Source organism: Protopterus annectens, chromosome 8.part0, assembly GCF_019279795.1.
Source record: "Protopterus annectens isolate FY-2018-M chromosome 8.part0, PAN1.0, whole genome shotgun sequence".
Classification (NCBI taxonomy): Eukaryota; Metazoa; Chordata; order Ceratodontiformes; family Protopteridae; genus Protopterus; species Protopterus annectens.
Genome location: NC_056741.1, coordinates 246,720,488 through 246,740,643, shown reverse-complemented (window position 1 = coordinate 246,740,643; position 20,156 = coordinate 246,720,488). Strand labels below are relative to the sequence as shown.

General features: G+C 43.5%; 1 protein-coding gene across 2 annotated transcripts in view; it reads left to right on the top strand.

Annotated features, from left to right (window-relative positions):
* Nucleotides 1–19,884, top strand: part of NUDT17 (nudix hydrolase 17) — a 203,969-nt gene extending 184,085 nt beyond the window's left edge. The window contains exons 8-9 of one of the 2 annotated variants that reach the window (XM_044079723.1): nucleotides 14,435–14,628; nucleotides 19,688–19,884. In XM_044079723.1, coding sequence (XP_043935658.1) covers nucleotides 14,435–14,588 — 154 coding nt within the window. In that variant the 3' untranslated portion in view covers nucleotides 14,589–14,628; nucleotides 19,688–19,884. Of the gene's footprint in view, nucleotides 1–14,434; nucleotides 14,629–19,687 lie in introns of those variants that run through there. The other variant, XM_044079724.1, reaches the window with a different exon arrangement.
* The last annotated feature ends 272 nt before the right edge of the window (nucleotides 19,885–20,156 follow it).

The window sequence follows — 20,156 nt, the reverse complement described above, 5'->3', positions numbered from 1 at the left end:
ACAGTGCATCAACAACTCTTGTCTCTCAGATGTTGATGTGCAGACTTGCCTTGGATTGCGACCATACATCTCGGACAGTCCACCCTTACCCTAGGGCTGAATTGATTGACAGTGGTTGCCATCACACGAGATTAAGAAGGAAGAGGCAGTCTACAGTCAAAAGGTCGACAATGACATGCACGACAGCCACCTCCTTCACAGTCGGAATGTCGATGTTCATGTGTGCGTCCATTTAGAAGGACGTACACAGGGCAGGGACTCACAGCATTGAAGTAAATGGGAGATTTACAAACTATGGTCGACAGAATTTGTCGACTTTGTTGCGTCGACCATACAACCTAATTAATATGTATGAGTCGACGTTATTTGTCATGGAAATCGTTTGCATAAGTGATTTTCGTGTTTTTGATAGTAAACCGAAAGAGGATGCCCAGGGAGAGGTTGTTTTTGGCAAGCTACCAAGCTAAGTGCCTTCAGTGTGCTTAAGAAATTTTTTATCTGGCTGGAAAGAGAATCAAAAGACCCACTTATGATACCTCACGTGTGGAATCTGAAAGAACTGTGGCTGCCATGAGCTCCAGGCTGTTTGAGGCTCACATCTGCTGTAACTGTGGATGTTGATACCAATTGCACTAAAAGGGAAATCCTTTCCTAAGGAAGTCTGACTTTGCAAGTGTGTGCAATCCAACAGGCATTCTGTGACATTCTGGAACTGAGAGGGTTCAAGCTGAATCTTTGCAAACTTTGCCTTTATTCCCAGGTGACTAGAAGAGAATGAGTAAAGTATCTCTGCCTGTAGTCAGCTTTTCTATGATTGGTTTGGCAGTGAGGGGGTGAACAGCCAGTTATCCAAATAAGAAAAGATCTTCAACTCCTGCAGCCTTTGGTATACTGCCTCTGTTGCTATGCTGTGTAAAAAAAAATACATGGTATCTGGAATTAGTAGTGATTGGCTTCTTCCCAAATAGAAAGCAACCTCCTTGACAATCTTAATTGACATTATATAATCTTTATGGTGCTGTGTATGAATGAATTTTTGAATAAAGTTGTAAATATATAATTATGTGCTTTAATCTGATTGGCAGTTTCTTACACATGAGCATTACTTAAAATTTAGCATCTCATGAATTTGATTTTTAAGCACCTGAGCAAGCATCTTTTTGAAGTGAAAACATGTATGTTTAAGTGTAGATTTAATTAAATTATTGCAGATAAGCATAGTTTTACTCAATGGTTCATGTTCCTGGATGTTCTTCATGTTTCACTGTTGCAGTCATTACATTTGGTTAATCCTGCTGGCAGGTTGCCCTCAGTCGGCCTGAATTCCAAAGTCTTGGGTCCTGCGTTGGTTGCTGTCACCCCTTCCCTGATGTCCGGCCGTCAGGGGTATAAGAGATGCAGCTGACACCATTTTCTTCAGTCTTTCTTGCCGAGCGGTGCCCGAAGCAGAAGCAGTTCGCAAGTGCCGGTCGGCCGACTCCTGAGATTTTCGTGTTCGAGTTTCAGATCCGAAGTCTTCATTAAAGCTAAGTACCCCATTGGAGAAACTTTTTCTTGCTCCAGACCGATGTCAGAAAAAGTTAATAATTGTATTTCTTGTGGAAAGCAAATACCTCATAAGGACTTTCATTCTTACTGTATTCCTTGCCTAGGCCCTGACCACGACGTTTCAAGTTGTTGGTTTTGTGCTAGATTTAACCAACGCACTATTAAGCGTCGGTATGATTTTGCATTAAACTATTTTGGCCGCAGATTTAATTACAAAATGTCAGACAGCCATCCGACTACCAGAGTTCACAAAAAATGCAAAGAAAATGAAAAAGATAGGCAACCGAGGCCCAAAACCGATGACGAAGCTTCTCCTAAGCCAGTCGCCAGTTCACCGGTTCTCAGTGAGGTGCTTTCGCAGCCCCTGACACCCGCTACTTTAGAGTCGCAAGCCCCTACCGACTCCCACATGGAGTCGGCTATGCCGCTGGAAACTCAAGGTATTGGAGCCTCGGACACTATTCTCTCAGATGGGTCCAGAGCCGCTGAGCAGGCACTGGCTTCTGAGGGTGTATTCAGACCTAAACATCTATACATTAAATCAACTTCAGCTTCAAAGGCAAAGACTGAAGCACCTTCAAAGACAAAGAAACAATCTCAAGAGCCACATGGACAGGCCTCCATGCCCAAAAAACAGATGCTCAAAATGGCCAAAGACTTGATTACCTTGATCAGGGGTTCCCATCCCCCTCCTGATAAAAGGTCTAGGCAAGAGACAGACTATGAATCTTCAGATCAGGTTTCTATTTCTTCTGATTCCTCTTCTGATCAGGAATATTCTCTTCCCCCCATGAGGATTCTGATGCTGAAGAATCTATTCCTTCAGCTTCTCCTCCTGAGGACTATTCTTTTGGGGAAACCTTGCATACCATGAGGGAGCATTTCCACTGGGAGAGCCAAGATTTTTCAGAATCAAAAAAGAGGCTCAGGGATTTCCTTTTACTACCTCAACACAGGCCACTAGCCATTCCACCTGTGTTGGACATTGTAGGTGATGTTTTTTCGGAGTCTAGTCTTACCCCTGACTCCTTACCTCCAGCTCCTGTTAAGCCTGACAGATATTACAGGGTTCCTGACTCTCATAAATTCCTTTTTAAAAACCCTGCTGCAGACCCAGAAACTATTTCACAGGGTCCCAAGGGAGTTAAGGCTTCCACTGCAAAAAAACCCTACCCCTTCTGACAGGGATTCAAGGGCACTGGACAGATGGGGAAAAAAGGTATACACATCTGCTACCTTAGCTATAAGGGCCTTAAACTGTCAGTTTCATATGCTCAAATATCAACATTATGTCATGGCACTGTTTAAACAGAAAATGTTGTTAAACTCTGAATGTGCAGAAAACAAGGAAATGCAGGATTTATTGCATGCAGCTGAACAAGTTGGAAAGCATACTTTGCAATGTGGTTTTGATTCTTTGGAAGCCCCCTGTAGGGCCACAGTTACGGGTTCTGTAATTAGGAGGCACGCTTGGTTAAAGGAACAAAATCTGCCTGATCATGTCAAGGTTAAATTATTAGATGGACCTTTACAGCATGATACTTTATTTGGTGTTAAGGCAGAAGAGGTGTTAAAGAAAATGGAGGACAAAGCTAAATCTATGCAAACTGTCAAAGATTTTTTAGATGTACAACCACCTAGGTTTAGTAGACACTGGCCAACAAAGAATTGGTCCTTTCCTTTGTCAGACAGACCTCAAAGGGGCAGACCCAGATGCCCTAAAGGCAGATCCCAGGCGCAAGGTTCATACAGGTCAAAGCAATGGGGTGCCTCTACCTCCAAAGTTGGAGAAGACAAATCTCAACCATACAGGAAACAGTCCCAATGACTTCCCCCTGCCTGCACAAAGCACTTATCTCCTGGCAGCACCCTCAGGGGGAAAATTAGCACTTTTTTCTCAAAATTGGCACATCATAACCCAGGACAAGTGGGTTCTAAATATCATGTCACAAGGCTACAAGTTCCATTTCCATTCCCTGCCAAAGGCAAACGGCTGGCCAGATCTGCCAAAAAACCAATGGGCAGAGGCACAAAAACAAGTCTCATCACTCATGGACATGGGGGCCATTCAACAAGTACCAGAGCAGGAGCAGGGACAAGGATTTTACTCAAGACTGTTCTTGGTGCCCAGAAAGGACAATGCCTGGAGGCCAATATTGGACCTATCTATTCTGAACACATTCCTGGATATACCAAAATTCAAGATGTTGACTTTACAGCAGCTTCTGCCCATGCTGGGCAAGAATGCTTGGCTTGTGACTTTAGACCTAAATGAGGCATACCTGCATGTCCCTATCAGACAAATATGCAGAAGATGCCTCAGATTCAAGACTGGCTCAATGCATTACCAATTCTCTGCACTACCTTTTGGCTTATCTACTGCACCCAGGGTCTTTACAAAGTGCCTGGCATCAGTAATTGCATTTTGCAGACAAAGAGGAATACAAATATATCCTTACTTGGACGACTGTCTAATTCAAGCAGAGAACAAGGACATTCTTCTACAGCATCTGGCGTTTGTGAAAAAACTTCTAACATGTCTAGGGTACACAGTCAATGAAAAGAAATCAAAACTAGTACCCTCTCAAGAGATAACATTCCTGGGTGCAAGCTTAAATACAACTGTCCAGATAGCTTATCTCACGCCAGACAAACAAAGGCAACTGACTACTTATTTCAAAATGATGGTAACAAAGGCCCAGTTATCTGCAAGATAAATTCTGCAGGCTTTGGGCTTCATGGCATCCTGCATCCTACTAATTCCATATGCAAGACTGCATATGAGGAAACGTCAATGGTACGTAAAAAGTGTCTGAATGCAACATTACCACAGCCTGGAAACAATGATTACTCTCATTCCCTGCCTGCAACAGGAGTTTCGATGGTGGGCGAAGGCTTGTCACCAAAACAAGGGACAGCCATTCACATTACCCCCAGCCAGGCAGAACCTAACAACGGCTGCATCAGATTATGCCTGGGGGACCCACATGGCAGGAAGATGCAGTCAGGGCTCCTGGTCCACAAACCAAATGCATCTACATATCAATCAAAAAGTGATGCTAGCTGTTCAAAATGCCCTGACAGCCTTCAAAGACCTACTTCATCCGGGACAACTACTGATAAAGACAGACAACACCACGGTCATGTGGTATATAAACAAGCAAGGGGACACACATTCTTACCCCCTTTGCAGACTAGCCATGGCTTTGTGGGGCACAGCATTAACTTACCAAGTTCATCTGCACGCACAATTCCTGCCAGGAAAGGAAAATACTCTGGCAGACGAAATAAGCAGAAACCTCATGGATCCCCAAGAGTGGCAACTGGATCCACAAGTCTTCAGCATGATAACAAGGAAATGGGGATGCCCAGACATAGATCTATTTGCCTCCTCTCACAGCTACCAGCTAACAAAATTCTGCACAAGGACTTAACATAGACAAGCATGGAAAGTGGACGCCTTATCTTTCAACTGGAAAAACCTATCAGTATATGCCTTTCCTCCCCAAGGTACTCCTAAAGGTCAGACAGGAGAAACCAAAGATGATACTGATTGCCCCAGACTGGCCACGCCAGTACTGGTATCCGCTTTTAAGCATCTTGTCTCAATGCCCAGCCTGGATCTTACCTCAAATACCTAATCTACTGTCCCAACAAGACAATCAGATTCTGCACAGCCAACTCAGGACTCTGGCAGCATGGCGGATAATGTAACCATACAAAACACGCCGCTCAGTAAAGCTGTGATGGATGTCATTTTGGAAGCCAGAAGGCCCAGTACTAGGAAATCTTATGCTGGAAAATGGAAGAGATTTTGTGCTTGGAACCAGGCACAAGAAAATGATACAGCTATATCAAATATTCCTCAGATTTTGAAATACTTAACTGAGATGCTGGACAAAGGCCTATCTTTTTCATCAATTAAAATTCATGCCTCTGCCATTTCATCTCATTACAATACAGAGCCACCAATCTTTTCTCATCCTTTATTAAGGCAGTACCTCAGAGGAGCCAAAAATTTAATGCCTCCAAGGAGATCGCTAATACCTGCATGGGACCTCAATTATGTCTTGGAAAAACTCACCTTACCTCCATTTGAGCCAGCTGCTACTGCTGATATAAAGTTTTTTATCTTGGAAAACAGCTCTGCTCCTAGCAATAACTTCTGCAAGACGAGTGTCAGAGCTACAGGCACTCATGGCTGTGGAACCTTTTATCATTTTTTTATCCAGACAGGGTCTCTCTGAGGACAAACCCAACATTTATGCCTAAGGTGGTGTCCAGTGTGCCCCTTGACCAAAGTATTCATTTGCCAACTTTTTATCCAAATCCACAGAACAAGGGGGAGAGAATTCTGCATTCTTTGGACGTACACCGACAGCTTAGATTCTATTTGGACAAAACTAAAGTTTTCAGGAAGACAGAGCAATTACTAGTGGCATATGCTGCAGGATCACAAGGAAAGGCTATCTTCAAGCAGACTATTTCAAAGTGGATAGACCACTGCATTCGTTTCTGCTATTCACAGCATGGCAAGCCAGTGCCTAAGGGCATTAGGCCACATTCAACCAGAGCTGCAGCCACTTCAGTAGCCTTTCTCAGGGGAGTACCAACTAAAGACATTTTAGAGGCTGCTGCTTGGAGTTCAGTGCACACCTTTACAAAGCATTATCATCTGCCTCTCTACTCTAAATCCAGAGCAGGCTTTGCCACTGCAGTTCTGCAGGGCCTCATAGCCACTCCTAATACTGTTTAGCTCCAGCCTCCCAACCATAGCTTTGGGACTCTACCCAAATGTAATGACTGCAACAGTGAAACACGAAGAACATAGTACAGTTGTGTACACTTACCATAAATGTAGATGTTCGAGTGTATTCACTGTTGCAGTCCAGGTTACCTACCCACCATCCCCCTTATTTCTGCTGGAACTTATCTTTCCTTCTCTGATCTATGCAACCTATGTGGTGTATTTCCTTGTAGATTAAGGTAAAGTTTATATTGGTGCATGCGTGTTTTATTTATACATATATATCTATATAAATTTTGACTACCCTTTAGAGGGCACCTGACATCTGAGGCAAGAAAAACTGAAGAAAATGGCGTCGGCTGCATCTTTTATACCCCTGATGACCTGACGTCAGGGAAGGGATGACAGCAACCGATGCAGGACCCAAGATTTTGGAATTCAGGCCGACTGAGGGCAACCTGCCAGCAGGATTACCCAAATGTAATGACTGCAACAGTGAATACACTCGAACATCTACATTTATGGAAGTGTACATAACTGTACTATATTCTACCTAAAGCTAATATGCAGGTATGTATCCTGGAAATCTAGAGAGCACATTAGTCCCATTTGTTAAACATGGCAGAATTGACCACAGTGTGACTTTCCAGGCCTTTTATCGGAGAAAAACTTGGTTGGTGTTTTTAGATCTTGGGGTGACCCTGAGGTCCTTGATATTTTTTTGCTCCAAAAAGACTCTGAAATAGTAAGTGGGCACACATACTGTTCTAGTGAAGCCTGCTGTATGGCTGTTTTTCTGAAGAAGTTTGCAGCCTTTAGCAGTACACAATCTTTTGATGGGATGGAACATTGGAAAGAGGAAGGGAGAAGTATGAGAAAGGGAATCACATAGCCTCTGGATATAATGGTCAGGATCCATTGGGTATGTGATGACTATCCACACTGACTATTGAGAGGCACACAACCCTCAACTGCCTCCAAAGTGGAGCAGTCAGGGGGACTACTGTTGCTCCCCTGATGGCAGTAAAACCCCTGGTTGTTCATTAAATGTCTACATTAGGTTGGTATCCTTCCCAGAAACTAGCACACTGCAATGGCCATGCTGTTTTCCTCTAAACTGGTTATCCTGAGGCTGTTAACCATGCTAATAGCAAGCACTAATATATCCTGACACTGATTGCCCAGCAGGGCAAGGCTCATTACTCACCCCTCACCAACCAAGTGACTAAGTAGCTCAACCTACTATTCAGGCATGACCAAAGGGCAACTTCAGGTGCACTCTCCAGTCCAGCTGGTGAATCTGGGTATCCTGAGGCAATGTTACAACTGCCTCATGTACACAGACAATGCTCTCCTCCTACCACAAAACACTAACATATGCAAGAGATGCAATTATACAGCCAAACTGGAAGCTAAGCTGTCTCCACCCAAGACTGGAACAGACAGTCAAGAGGAGAAGGTTAACACTTGCACCACAACTCCAGCCGCACACAGACCTACTAAAACAGCACTGGCAAAAAATACACATAAATACACAAAATCATACTCGGAGGCTCTAAATAAAAACCTGCAAAAGCATCAGAGACCTCCAAAGCAGACACCCAAACAACCTGTACTTCCCGTCACAAACCAGACAACACAGAAAACACAAAATCAGTGTGCCATACAATCACAGCCTTTAAGGCGAAATAACATACCTAACACACTAGTAATAGGTGACTCTATAGTCAGGCCCACTGACGTCCCACTCACTAGGCTGGACCAGCAGAAGATTACTGTTAGCTGCCTGTCAGGAGCCACAATCCGCCACATAACACAAGCAATCAGGTCACTCCAGAACAAGTACAAATATGACTCTGTCATTGTTAATGTTGGTGTGAATGACCTGAGACGTACCTCCCTGGTCTACATGAAAAGAGACATGGAAGAGCTCTCTGATCATGTAGCCCAGGCTGGTCTGACCCTGACCCTGAGTAGCATCCTGCCCTCACAAAGAATGATACCTCAGTATAAAAAAAAAATGCTCAGTTTCAACAACTGGCTAAGCTTCTGGTGTCATTCAAAGATTTTCATAGATTCATAGATTAGTACTAATCTAACTGCCCTTGCAAGCCATTTTAAGCTTAGCCAATTATCCCTTGTGAGACTCAAACCCTGCACCTTGTGTTTGTAAGGCAAACACCTTAACCATTAGGACACCCTCCCAACCCCTCAAGGGGATCCAGTGTCTGTCAGCCTGGGACGACATGCTCGACAAGCCGCGTTGCTTCACAAGAGGCGGCTTGCACCTGTCACACGTAGGCTTTCGAATACTGGCCAAGGCTCTTGCTGCCCCCATAATGCCTTTTTTAGGCATGGGTCAAAAGTCAAACCCACCTCCGTAAAAAGTACAATTAACAAAAAACTGAGGGTTATGCTACTCAACGTCAGGAGTTTAAATCTCAAAATGCACACGCTCGAAGCACTCCTCAGTATGGAGAACTTTGACATCTGTGCTGTAACTGAAACCTGGTTCAAGGCTCCAGAGAGCACCCTAGCACTACCAGACTACAAGTCATACCACATGTTTCGGCCACAGAACACGGACCGAAACACAAAAGGAGGGGGTGTATCTATATTCATCAAGGATACCTACACCTCCATGTTAGTGGCGCAGCATGATACCTCTGAGATCATCCATGTGCAACTAACATCGGGCAAATCTGTAATGCAAATTGTGGCCTGCTACAGATCACCCTCCATGACCCAGGACCACCACTCCACCTTTCTGGAGACACTGGAAAACATGAAGGTCCTACCAAACACCCTGATATTGGGCGATTTCAATTACCCTACCATTCATCGGGAAAACTACATGAGTACAAATGCCCAGGTCCAGTGCTTCCTGGAATTCATCAACTCAAACGCCCAGGATCAGCTGGTAAACTTCCCTACCCAAGGTGAAAACATATTGGACCTGGTCATCACCAACATGGGCGACAGGTGTTCCACACCGGAGGTCAACCCGTCACTGGTTAGATCAGACCATAAACTAATCACTCTGGATGTCCACACCCCACCACCACCACCAACTAAGGAAACCACAGTAAAAAACTTTTCTAAAGCAAACTTCACCTTACTTAAGACAGAGGTGGTAAGTTTCACAGTCCCCACGCTAAAGGATAACGCTGCCCAAGATGCAGAAACCTTTACAAATGCACTCTCTGAGCACCTACAAGGATGGATGGATCATGCCATCCCTAGAAAAACCAAGACTCACTCCTCTAAGAGAAGGAAACCAGTTTGGTGGACCCCTGCAATAAACAGGCTATACAATAGAAGGAGGAAACTAGTTAAAAAAAAGCAAATGCCAAGAAGGAAAGACATCCCTGATCAGTATCAGTAAGAAATTGAGGTCCCTCATGAAATCATCCAAGGCAAACTTCGAAAGAAAAATAGCCAAATATTCAAAGGATAACCACAAAGCCTTCTTTAGCTATGTTAAGAATCTAAGTGGCAACTCGCAGACATGCACTGAACTAGTGCAGCAAAATAGCACAAAATATACTGAACCTACTGATATTGCCAACATCCTGGCAGATAGATTCAGTGCAAACTTCACCCCCCTCTCACCTCCAAAAGGGCCCACACCAATACTGGAAAAGTGTAGTGTGCCAAAAATCACAGACGCACAGGTGAAAATAGCCCTTTCAAAAGCCAGAAACACAGCGTCAGTGGGACCTGATGGTGTCCAAGGCTGCGTCTTGCACGAACTACAGAACAAACTAGCCCCCCACCTAAACACACTGTTCAACCTCAGCCTCTCCACGGGCTACATGCCCGTAGAATGGCGCACAGCAACTGTTATTCCTCTACACAAAGGAGGGGCCACAACTGACCCTGTTAACTATCGCCCCATAAGCCTGACTAGCCTAGTCTGCAAGGCTATGGAGCACATCATCATGGAACTCAATAACAAAAACATTGGGAACCTCCAAACACTTGACCCGACCCAGTTCGGCTTTATTAAGGGCAGATCATGCCTACTAAACCTGGTTGACTTCTTTGAGACAGTCACCAAGGCCATAGATGAGAAAAAGGTGGTTCACACAGCCTACCTTGACCTCGCCAAGGCTTTCAACACCATTCCCCACTTGGGTATTACAGAAAAACTCACCAGCCTGAACATAAACCCCTACGTCATGAGATGGGTTGCCAGCTGGCTTACAGGCAGAACTCACACGGTAAGAATAGCGGGCTCCAGGTCCGACTCTAAACCAGTCACAAGTGGTGTCCCGCAAGCCTCGGTCCTGGGACCCCTGCTGTTCGGCATATACTTCTCAGATGTACAGGCAAACACAGGAGGACTATGGCTAACCAAGTTTGCCGATGACTGCAAACTGGGAGCCATAATTGACTCTCCAACTGACACTGACATCCTCCAAAAGGGCCTTACTGAGATGGACACCTGGTGTCAAAGTCATGGCCTCAAGCTAAATGCCAAAAAATGCATAGTTATCCCGTTTGGGAAATACCCACGAATTACCACATAGGTGGCAGTCCCCTTAATACAGAAGAGGTAGTAAGAGATCTGGGGACCCAGGTAGATAGTAATCTCTCCTTTGACAATCATATTGCCAATGTAGTTAGGAATTCCTTCTATGTGGCCCATCTAATTACTAAAGTGTTCACATCTAAAAATAAAGAGGTTATAGTGCCCCTTTACTCGTCACTTATTAGACCCATCACAGAGTACAATGCCCCATTTGGGATGTACCTCACAAGACACTTCCAACAGCTGGAAAGACCACAAAAAACTACCTCACCAAGAGGATTACTGGTTTCAAACATATGTCCTATGCAGCCCGACTGAAAAAACTCCGGCTGTACTCAGTGGCATATCGCTTACTCAGAGGTGATCTCTGCCTGACTTACAAAGCCATGTCCAACTCAGAATTGATGGACATGCTCCACCTAAAGAAATCCAAGTCACTGTGAGCCACGCTCTAGTGAGCTAAACCTCGCCACAACAGTAAATAGAACATGCTGGAGGGATAGATTCCGGTCACAGAGACTCCCCATGCTTTGGAACAAAATTCCAAATTACATCAGGCAGAGCTGCTCACTAACACTCTTCAAGTGAAACCTTGACGAGTGGATGGGTAACAGAAAATACACCCCTAGGATCACTTCATTGGCTCTGCTTGACAGAGGATCAGTTAATTAATCAATGGGGCGGCGACAGCCGACATACTGTGGCTAGGCTTATAAATGCCCTTGGGCAGATAGCCTAGTACCTACCTATGAACCTATGAAACCATTTCTAGCATGAACGTTTTTGTGTAGAACGGGTAGTGAGAAGACATAAACTTAACACCATTACCCTGTTTTTCACAGTACCCCAGCTTTGCCTTATGATTCCTCCACATAGTTTTCCGATACAGCATAGCATTTATCCCTTCAATAGGATCTTGACATCCAGAAACTCAATATCTGTTCTGGACATTTTAACATTGAATTTTAGAAACAAAGTAGTCTGTGTTAATGTTGGCCTGGTGGGAAGAGCTATGGGCACTGAATGTAAACTTCCAATGGAAAGGGAATGTGCTCCTCTATAATAGATTTGTGGATGACATTATGATTCTATGGGCTGGAAGTGAGGAAGAAGTCCAAAATTTTGTGGATTTTTTCAACACAGACTACTTCGTTTCTAAATTCGATGTTAAGATGTCCAGGACAGATATTGAATTTCTGGATGTCAAGATCTTATCGGATCCTGTTGAAGGAATAAATACTATGCTGTATTGGAAACCTATGTGGAGGAATCATATGGTGCATTTTTCCAGTATGCACCAGAGACACATTTTCCGCAATGTGATTGACAACCAAGTCACTTGAGTGTCCAGGCTTTGTCCTCAGGATGATACTTTTCTCATGGAAAGCAATAAACTGTTACAAGGTTTCAAGGATCATGGTTATAGACCAGCCAGAGAAGGAATAACAATATATTGTGCAAGAGATCTGAGAATGAATAAGGGTAGACCCTACTAATCTCAACACTGTATTAATGGAATGACAAGTGAAGTGATGAAAGAAGATAGTATACGTCCTAATGTAGGGCAGGGGATCATGAGGATCAGCTTTACTTACAGTAGTGATAATTCTACAATATGTGAAATAATCAAAAAATACTGGCCTGTGTTAACATCAGACAATAGACTGAAAGAAATAGTAGGGACCACACCTCATTTTAGTTTTAAGAACAAGAAAAATCTAAAGAGGTTGCTTTGCAATAAAAGCTGCAAAGTCAAAAGGAATGAACATACACATTCTGGCACATGGAAATGTGGCAGTTGTAAAGCCTGTACTGTGAGTGTTCACCAGACTTCTGTGCGATGACAATAGTTGTTTGTTTATTATGGTTTTGAACCTGCTATGTTAACATTATGAGCTCTGAGTTTTTAACAGATTTACAAGCTGTGTAATGGTTATGACAGCAGTGTTTTATTTATTTACTATAAGTTTTAATATTCTCTGCTGACTGTATTTAACAAAATGTAGTTTTGTGTTAAGCTTGGATCTAAGTTCATAGGTTCATACTAGGCTATCTGCCCTAGGGCATTTATAAGCCTAGCCAGAGTGTGTTTGGCTTTTGCCACCCATTTTAAATTAATTCTGCTATGCCCTTTTTCGAGGTTAGTATACTGTGCCTCTGTCTAACAGTGACACAGAAGTGATACCCGGGGTAAACCTACGATCGTCCATCCACTCATCAAGATTCCTCTTGAAGAGAGTCAATGAGGGACTCTGCCTAACCTGGACTGGGATTTTATTCCAGAGTGAAGGGAGCCTCTGGGTTATGAATCTGTCCCTCCAGCATGTCCTATTTATTTCAGTGCTGAGGTTCAAGTCTCTCAAGCGTGTAGCTCGATGGGATTTGGATTTTCTGTGGTGCAGCATGTCCATTAATTCCGGGTTGGACATGGCTTTATACGTCAGGCACAGATCGCCTCTGAGCAGGCGGTATGCCACTGAGTAGAGCTGGAGTTTCTTTAACCGGGCAGGATTTGGCATCTGTTTGAGCCCTTTGATCCTCTTGGTGAGGTACTTTTGGGGTCTTTCCAGTTGCTGCAGGTGTCTGGTAAGGTACATGCCAAAAGGGGCATTGTACTCAATTATGGGCCTGATGAGGGATGAGTAAAGCGGCACAATGACCTCCCCTGATCTAGATGTGAATCCCTTCATGATTAGGTGGGCTATATAAAATGTTCTTCTAACCACTTTGGCCACGTGGTTGTCAAATGAGAGATTGCTATCAACTTGGGTCCCCAGGTCCCTAATTACTTCTTCTGTATTTAATGGATTACCACCTATGTGGTAATTTGTGGGCACTTTGTTTTTGCCAAAGGGGATGACTATACACTTTTTGGCATTCAGCTTGAGGCCATGGCTCTGGCACCAGTTGTCTGTTTCTATGAGGCCCTTTTGGAGGATGCTTGTGTTGACTGGAGAGTCGATTATGGCGCCCAGTTTGCAGTCATCTGCGAACTTGGTCAGCCACAGTCCTTCCGTGTTGACCTGTACCTCCGAGAAATATATACCGAACAAGAGAGGTCCCAGGACTGAGCCTTGTGGGATGCCACTTGTAACTGGTTTGGAGTCTGACATGGCTCCAGCAATTCTAACCATGTGGGTTCTGTCCTTGAGCCAGTTTGCAACCCATCTAGTGACATAGAGGTTTATATTTAAGCTGGTGAGCTTATCTATAATGCCCGAGTTGGGTATTGTATCGAAGGCTAAGTTATTTTAAAACATGTTTTTGTTACAAGTGCACTATGCAAATGGGGAGTAAGTGTTGCTATGTTTCATTGCCTCATTTTTTAATTGCTTAATTGCCTTTTAACTAGATTGGTTAGCTGGTTCTTAAATAGTTGTGTGTAGGAATTGTTTTCAGGATCTGAGGAATGCAGATACCAAAAGCGCTTATCCTGTTCTTGTTTTTGTTGTATTAAAGTTCCAGTTTTGTGTCTATGGTGTTACGCTCCCTTTTTTGTTTTCTTCTAATTTGTGTATTGGAGCGTTCCTTGGTGGTGCTACTGGGTTTTGGTATTGTAAGACTAGAATTATAACTGTTGTTTCTGCTTATTATATTATAAACAGGATTACAACATTGTGCGACGGACTGATGAAGGACACAGAGCTGCCGACTTTGGTTTTGTTGAACACAGGTGAAGATGTGGAAAGGGTCAGCGATGGAACTAAATATGCACTGCAGCTGTGGCTGGACAATTTAAAGTCACAGAACCATCTATAAGGATTTCAGCTACTGCAGAGAATTTTGTTAAAGGTTGCAGATGTTCTTCGTCTTCCATTGCTGCAGTCCTGACTTTACCAGAGTATAAGGCTGGCGTCGGTCAGGGGCGCTTAGACCTGGCGTCCAGGGTCAGGGGTACTAATCACGCGACGACCGTCGACATATGTCTTTTTCTTTGCCATGATGATGCAGAAGCAGTTTTGTTTTGCAGGTTGGTTTGAAATATTATTTGATTTCAATTTCGAAACCGAGAAACAGAACCCGAAAAGGTTTTGCTAAATTACCCGTTGGGGACCATTTTTCTTGCCTCAGTATTTTGATGTCAGAAAAAGTGAATAACTGTATTTCTTGTGGGAAACAGATACCTCATAGGGATTATCATACCTTATACCTTGTTTATTAACAAACGCCGCGATTAAGAGGAGGTTAGACTGTGCCAGGTTAGTGTTTGGGAAGCAAACAGTGAAACCTAGGGTTGAGGAACCGGCAGTGGAGTTTCCATGGAGTCCCAGGCAGAAACTATACTCTTACAGGATGTGCCTTCTCAGGAGGTAGGCCAGGCTGAGGGGCTTCTCAGGTGACTGTTCTTGCCTACTTCAGCTTCAGTGGGGGCTTCTCCTACCATTTCAGGTTCTGTACCTAAGAAACATATGCTTAAGATGGCAGAAGATTTGATTACTATGATTAGGGTTCTATGCCCCGCCTGATAAGAGGCCTAGGGTGGAATCTGAGTTTGAGAGTTTTGAACAGTGTTCTGAGGCTTCAGAATCTTCTGTGGAAGATTTGCAGGAGTATCCTACCTATTCTGATTCTGATGTGGATGATTCCACTCCTTTTTCATTTTCAGAGACTTTGCGTGCCATGAGGGAGCACTTTAAATGGGAAGGGCAGGATTACTCTGACTCCAGGAAAAGGCTTAGGGAGTTCTTGTTTTACCCCAGCATAGGCCTTTAGCTATTCCTCCTGTGTTGAATGTGGTGGAAGATGTTTTGCAGAGGCTTCCCTGAACCCTGACTCTTTGCCTCCTGCTCCTGTTAAGCCTGATAGGTATTATAAGCTCATAAATATTTGTTCAAGAGTCCGACCCAGAAACTATTTCCCAGGGGCCTAAAAGCTTCTGTGGTTAAAAATCCTGTCCCCACTGATAAAGAGGCGAGGGCTTTGGATAGGTGGGGAAAGAAAGTGTATACTTCTTCCACTCTAGCCATGAGAGCTTTGAATTGTCAGTTTCACATGTTAAAATATCAGAATTACCTTCTTTCACAATTGAAATCTAAGGTGGATGCTTTGAAGGTATTGAGTGTAAAGAGTTGCTGGATTTGGTTCATGTGTCGAACAAGTTAGCATTCTTTGCAATGTGGTTTTGATGCTGTACAGGCCTCCTCGAGGGTGGCTGCTACCAGCTCTGTTCTTATGCCTGGTTGAAGGATCAGAATTTAGCTGAGCATGTTAAGACAAGGATTTTGGATGCTCCTTTACAGTCTGATGTGTTGTTTGGTTAGCCTGTGGAAGCTGTTTTAAAGAAAATGGAGGACAAAGCTAAGTCTATGCAAACTGTTAAAGATTTTTGCAGGTACAGCCACAGTTTAGTAGAAATTGGCCTGCTAAGGGGTGGACATATCCTGCTTATGATTCTCAGTCTAGGGGTAGGTCTAGGCGTGGTAGGGGCAGGGCTCAAAGTTCTTTTAGGCCTAGAACAGGAGTTCACCTGCTCAGACTTCTGGTGAGGGCAGGGTCAGTCCTTTAAACAGACCCAATGACCTGTTTCTTCAGCTGCCAGCAGATTCACGTCTGACAGCTCCTTTGGGGGGAAGACTGTCTCTTTTCAAAGAAAATTGGGATTTAATTACTCAAGACAAATGGGTGTTGGATATCATTCACCACGGTTACAGATTTTATTTCCATACAATGCCCCTTTCAAAGGCATGCCAGGCGTTCCTCCTCTACAAAGAAAAGAGGCTCACAAGCAAGTTTTGCAGTTACTTCACATAGGGGCCATTCAGCCAGTCCCTGTGTCAGAGAGGGGCCTAGGATTTTATTCTCGCCTGTTCCTTGTACCAAAGAAGGAGACCAATTTTGGATTTATCTCTCCTCAACACGTTTTTGGACATTCCCAAGTTCAAGATGTTGGCGTTACAACAGCTTTTACCTCTGCTGGGCAAAGATCACTGGATGGTAACTTTAGATCTCAAGGAAGCTTACCTTCATGTGCCTATAAGGCTAAGTTGCAGAAAGTATTTAGCTGGAAATTCTCATTATCAGTTCTCTGCATTGCCCTTTGGCTTATCTAGTATTCACAAAGGTTTTGGCTCCAGTGATAGCTTACTTCAGGCTTCAAGGAATTCAAATCTATCCTTACTTGGACGACTGCCTGATTCTGGCTCAAGAAATTCTACAGCATCTGGAATATGTTATAGCAGTGCTAAGATGCCTAGGGTATTCTGTGAACGAAATAAAGTCCAGTCTAGTACCCTCTCAAGACATGTGCTTTCTGGGTGTAAGACTGAATACAGCAGCCCAGATGGCCTTTTAACCCCGGACAAACAAAAGAGTCTGTCACTTTACTTCCATCAACTATCTCATCAGTCCGTGCTGACTGCAAGGACAGTCCTTCAAGCATTAGGGTTCATGGCATCTTGTATTCTGGTGCTTCCCAATGCCAAACTGCATATGAGGAAGCTACAATGGTATCTCAAAATGTATGGACACAGCACTGCCAGGATTTGGACACTGTCATTCAAATAATACCTTGCATTCAAAAGGAATTTTTGTGGTGGGCTCAGGAATGTCACCTAAACAAGGGACTCTCTGTGACCCGCCAGAGGCAAGTCAGATTCTAACGACAGATGCCTCGGACATTGCTTGGGGAGCTCATCTAAATGGAAAGTGGATACAAGACAAGTGGCCTGCCAGACTACAGCATCTACATGTCAACATGAAGGAGATGTTAGCAGTCCAGTTTGCATTGATGGCTTTCAAGGAGTTACTTCTTCCAGGGCAGGTGTTGATTCTAACAGACAACACAACTGTCATGTGGTACATCAACAAGCAAGTTGGAACACATTCTTATCCTCTATGCAGGCAAGCAATGATTTTATGGGAGACTGCGCTAAGCTTGCAACTAACTCTTCAGGCAAGGTTTCTGCCAGGAGCACAGAACTCCTTAGCAGATGTGTTAAGCAGACAAATCATGGATGTGGAAACTGGATCTTCATGTATTTCAGAAACTGACAGTGTCATGGGGAACTCCAGACATAGATCTGTTCGCTTCTCCACTAAACCACCAGCTGCCAAAGTATTGCACAAAGGGGTTTCATCACACAGCTAGGAAAGTGGATGCTCTGTCTTTCAGTTGGAAAAACCTTCATGTGTATGCCTTTCCACCTCTACCGCTTCTTCCAAAGGTACTATTAAAGGTGAGACAAGAGAGGCGAAGGATGATTTAGATAGCTGGAGATTGGCCTCGCGAACAGTGGTACCCACTTCAGTCTGGTAAAGAAGCCTCCATGGCCTTTACCTCTGATTCCTCATCTGTTATCTCAGAAGGACGGTCATCTGCTCAATGTCAAGCTTCAATCTCTTCATCTGCCTGGCATATTCTGTGTTGAAACACAGCAGGTCTCAACTTCCTCAACAAGTTTTAAATGTGATTATGGAAGCTAGAAGGCCTAGTACTAGGAGAGTGTACGAAAAATGGAAGAGATTTTATTTTGGAGTACAGCAAAGAATTTGGAGATTTCAGAGCCTAATTTGAGTGTGGCTCTTCAATATCTTACTGAATTATTGGACAAAGGTTTGTCCTTCTCTTCCATAAAGATTCATGCTGCAGCAATTTCAGCTCACTATGATTGTGACCCACCTTTGTTTTCGCATCCTTTGTTCAAGCAGTTTCTTAGAGGGGCAAAGAATATAAGACCCCAATGTGAGCTCCTACTCCTGCTTGGGATCTCAATTTTGTGTTGGAAAAACTTACTCTACAACCTTTTGAGCCTGCAGCTACTGCTGAATTGAAATATTTGTCATGGAAGACTGCTTTTCTGTTGGCTATTACTTCTGCAAGAAGGGTGTCTGAGTTGCAGGCCCTTATGGCAGTAGAGCCCTTTTTGATTTTCCATAAGGACAGGGTATCATTACGTACTAATCCTTCCTTTATGCCTAAGGTGGTTTCTAGTGTGGCTTTAAACCAGACTATTCATTTGCCTACATTTTTTGCAGATCCTCAAAATAAAGGGGAAAAGATTTTGCACACTTTAGATGTACACAGGCAATTGCGTTATTATTTGAGCAGAACTAAGAATTTTAGGCAGTCTCAGCAGTTACTTGTTTCTTTTGCTTTGAGTTCACAGGGCAAGCCTGTGTCAAAACAAACTATTTCTAGGTGGATTGGCTTTGCATTGCATTTTGTTATTCCCATCATGGCAAGGAGATTCCAGCTGGGATTAGGCCTCATTCCACTAGGGCTACTGCCACTTCAACAGCATTTCTAAGGGGTGGCAACTAAGGATATTCTGGAAGCAGCTACTTGGAGTTCAGTGCATACTTTCTCTAGGCATTATCACCTTCCTATATACTCTAAGACTAGGGCTGGTTTTGCCACAGCTGTTTTACAAGGCATGTTGTCAGCTCCTGCTGCTTTATAATTTGCCAGCCTCCCTTACCTCTGCTTTGGGATTCTGACTGCAGCAATGGAAGACGAAGAACATAGTACAGTTTTGTACCTACCATAAATGTAGATGTTCGAGGATTCCATTGCAATTTACCTCCCTCCTTCCCCTCTGTGTTTAGGGGTGGTTGTGTAGGTGAGTTTACATGCTTATATTTTATATATATATATATATATATATTGTTGTATATATTATACATGTTTTTGGTGCAGGTTGTTTTGGGACTTGTCTTTTGGGTCTTCTGACATCTGGGGCAAGAAAAGACTGAGGATATGACGTCGGTCATGCGCATTAGTACCCTGACGTACTGACGGTAGTCTAATGCGCCCTTACCCACGGCAGCCTTTACTCTGGTATTGGACTATACCCAATAGTCAGGACTGCAGCAATGGAATCCTCGAACATCTACATTTATGGTAGGTACAAAACTGTACTTTATGCAGAGCTAAATGTGATGCAGCATTAGAAACTGTAATGCTTCCTTATGTATGTAGTTAGCTGACTGACTGTGTACATCTGATGGCAGTACAAACTATGTCTGTGTATATTAAAGCCGCTGGTACTGTCTATGAATCGTAACAGTAATGTGGAATGTAATGATTTTGTCACACAATAAAATGGACATCTGGGAATTTGTGCAGTGTGTAATTATTTATATGTTTATTTTTTTTTTTTTTGGGGGGGGGGGTTAACCAGGGTATTGTGACAGGACACAATCCACTTTCAGTGGAGTTCTGAGAAAAAAATGATTCAATGGTTATACATATACATGACCATGTTTTGCAGTATTCAACATACAGTCAGTGACCAAACTTTCTAGCTAAAATCCACACAACTGTAACTGCTACGGTGCATCATACAACATAATTTACTGTACAGGGGCTTTATGATTTAGAATATTGTA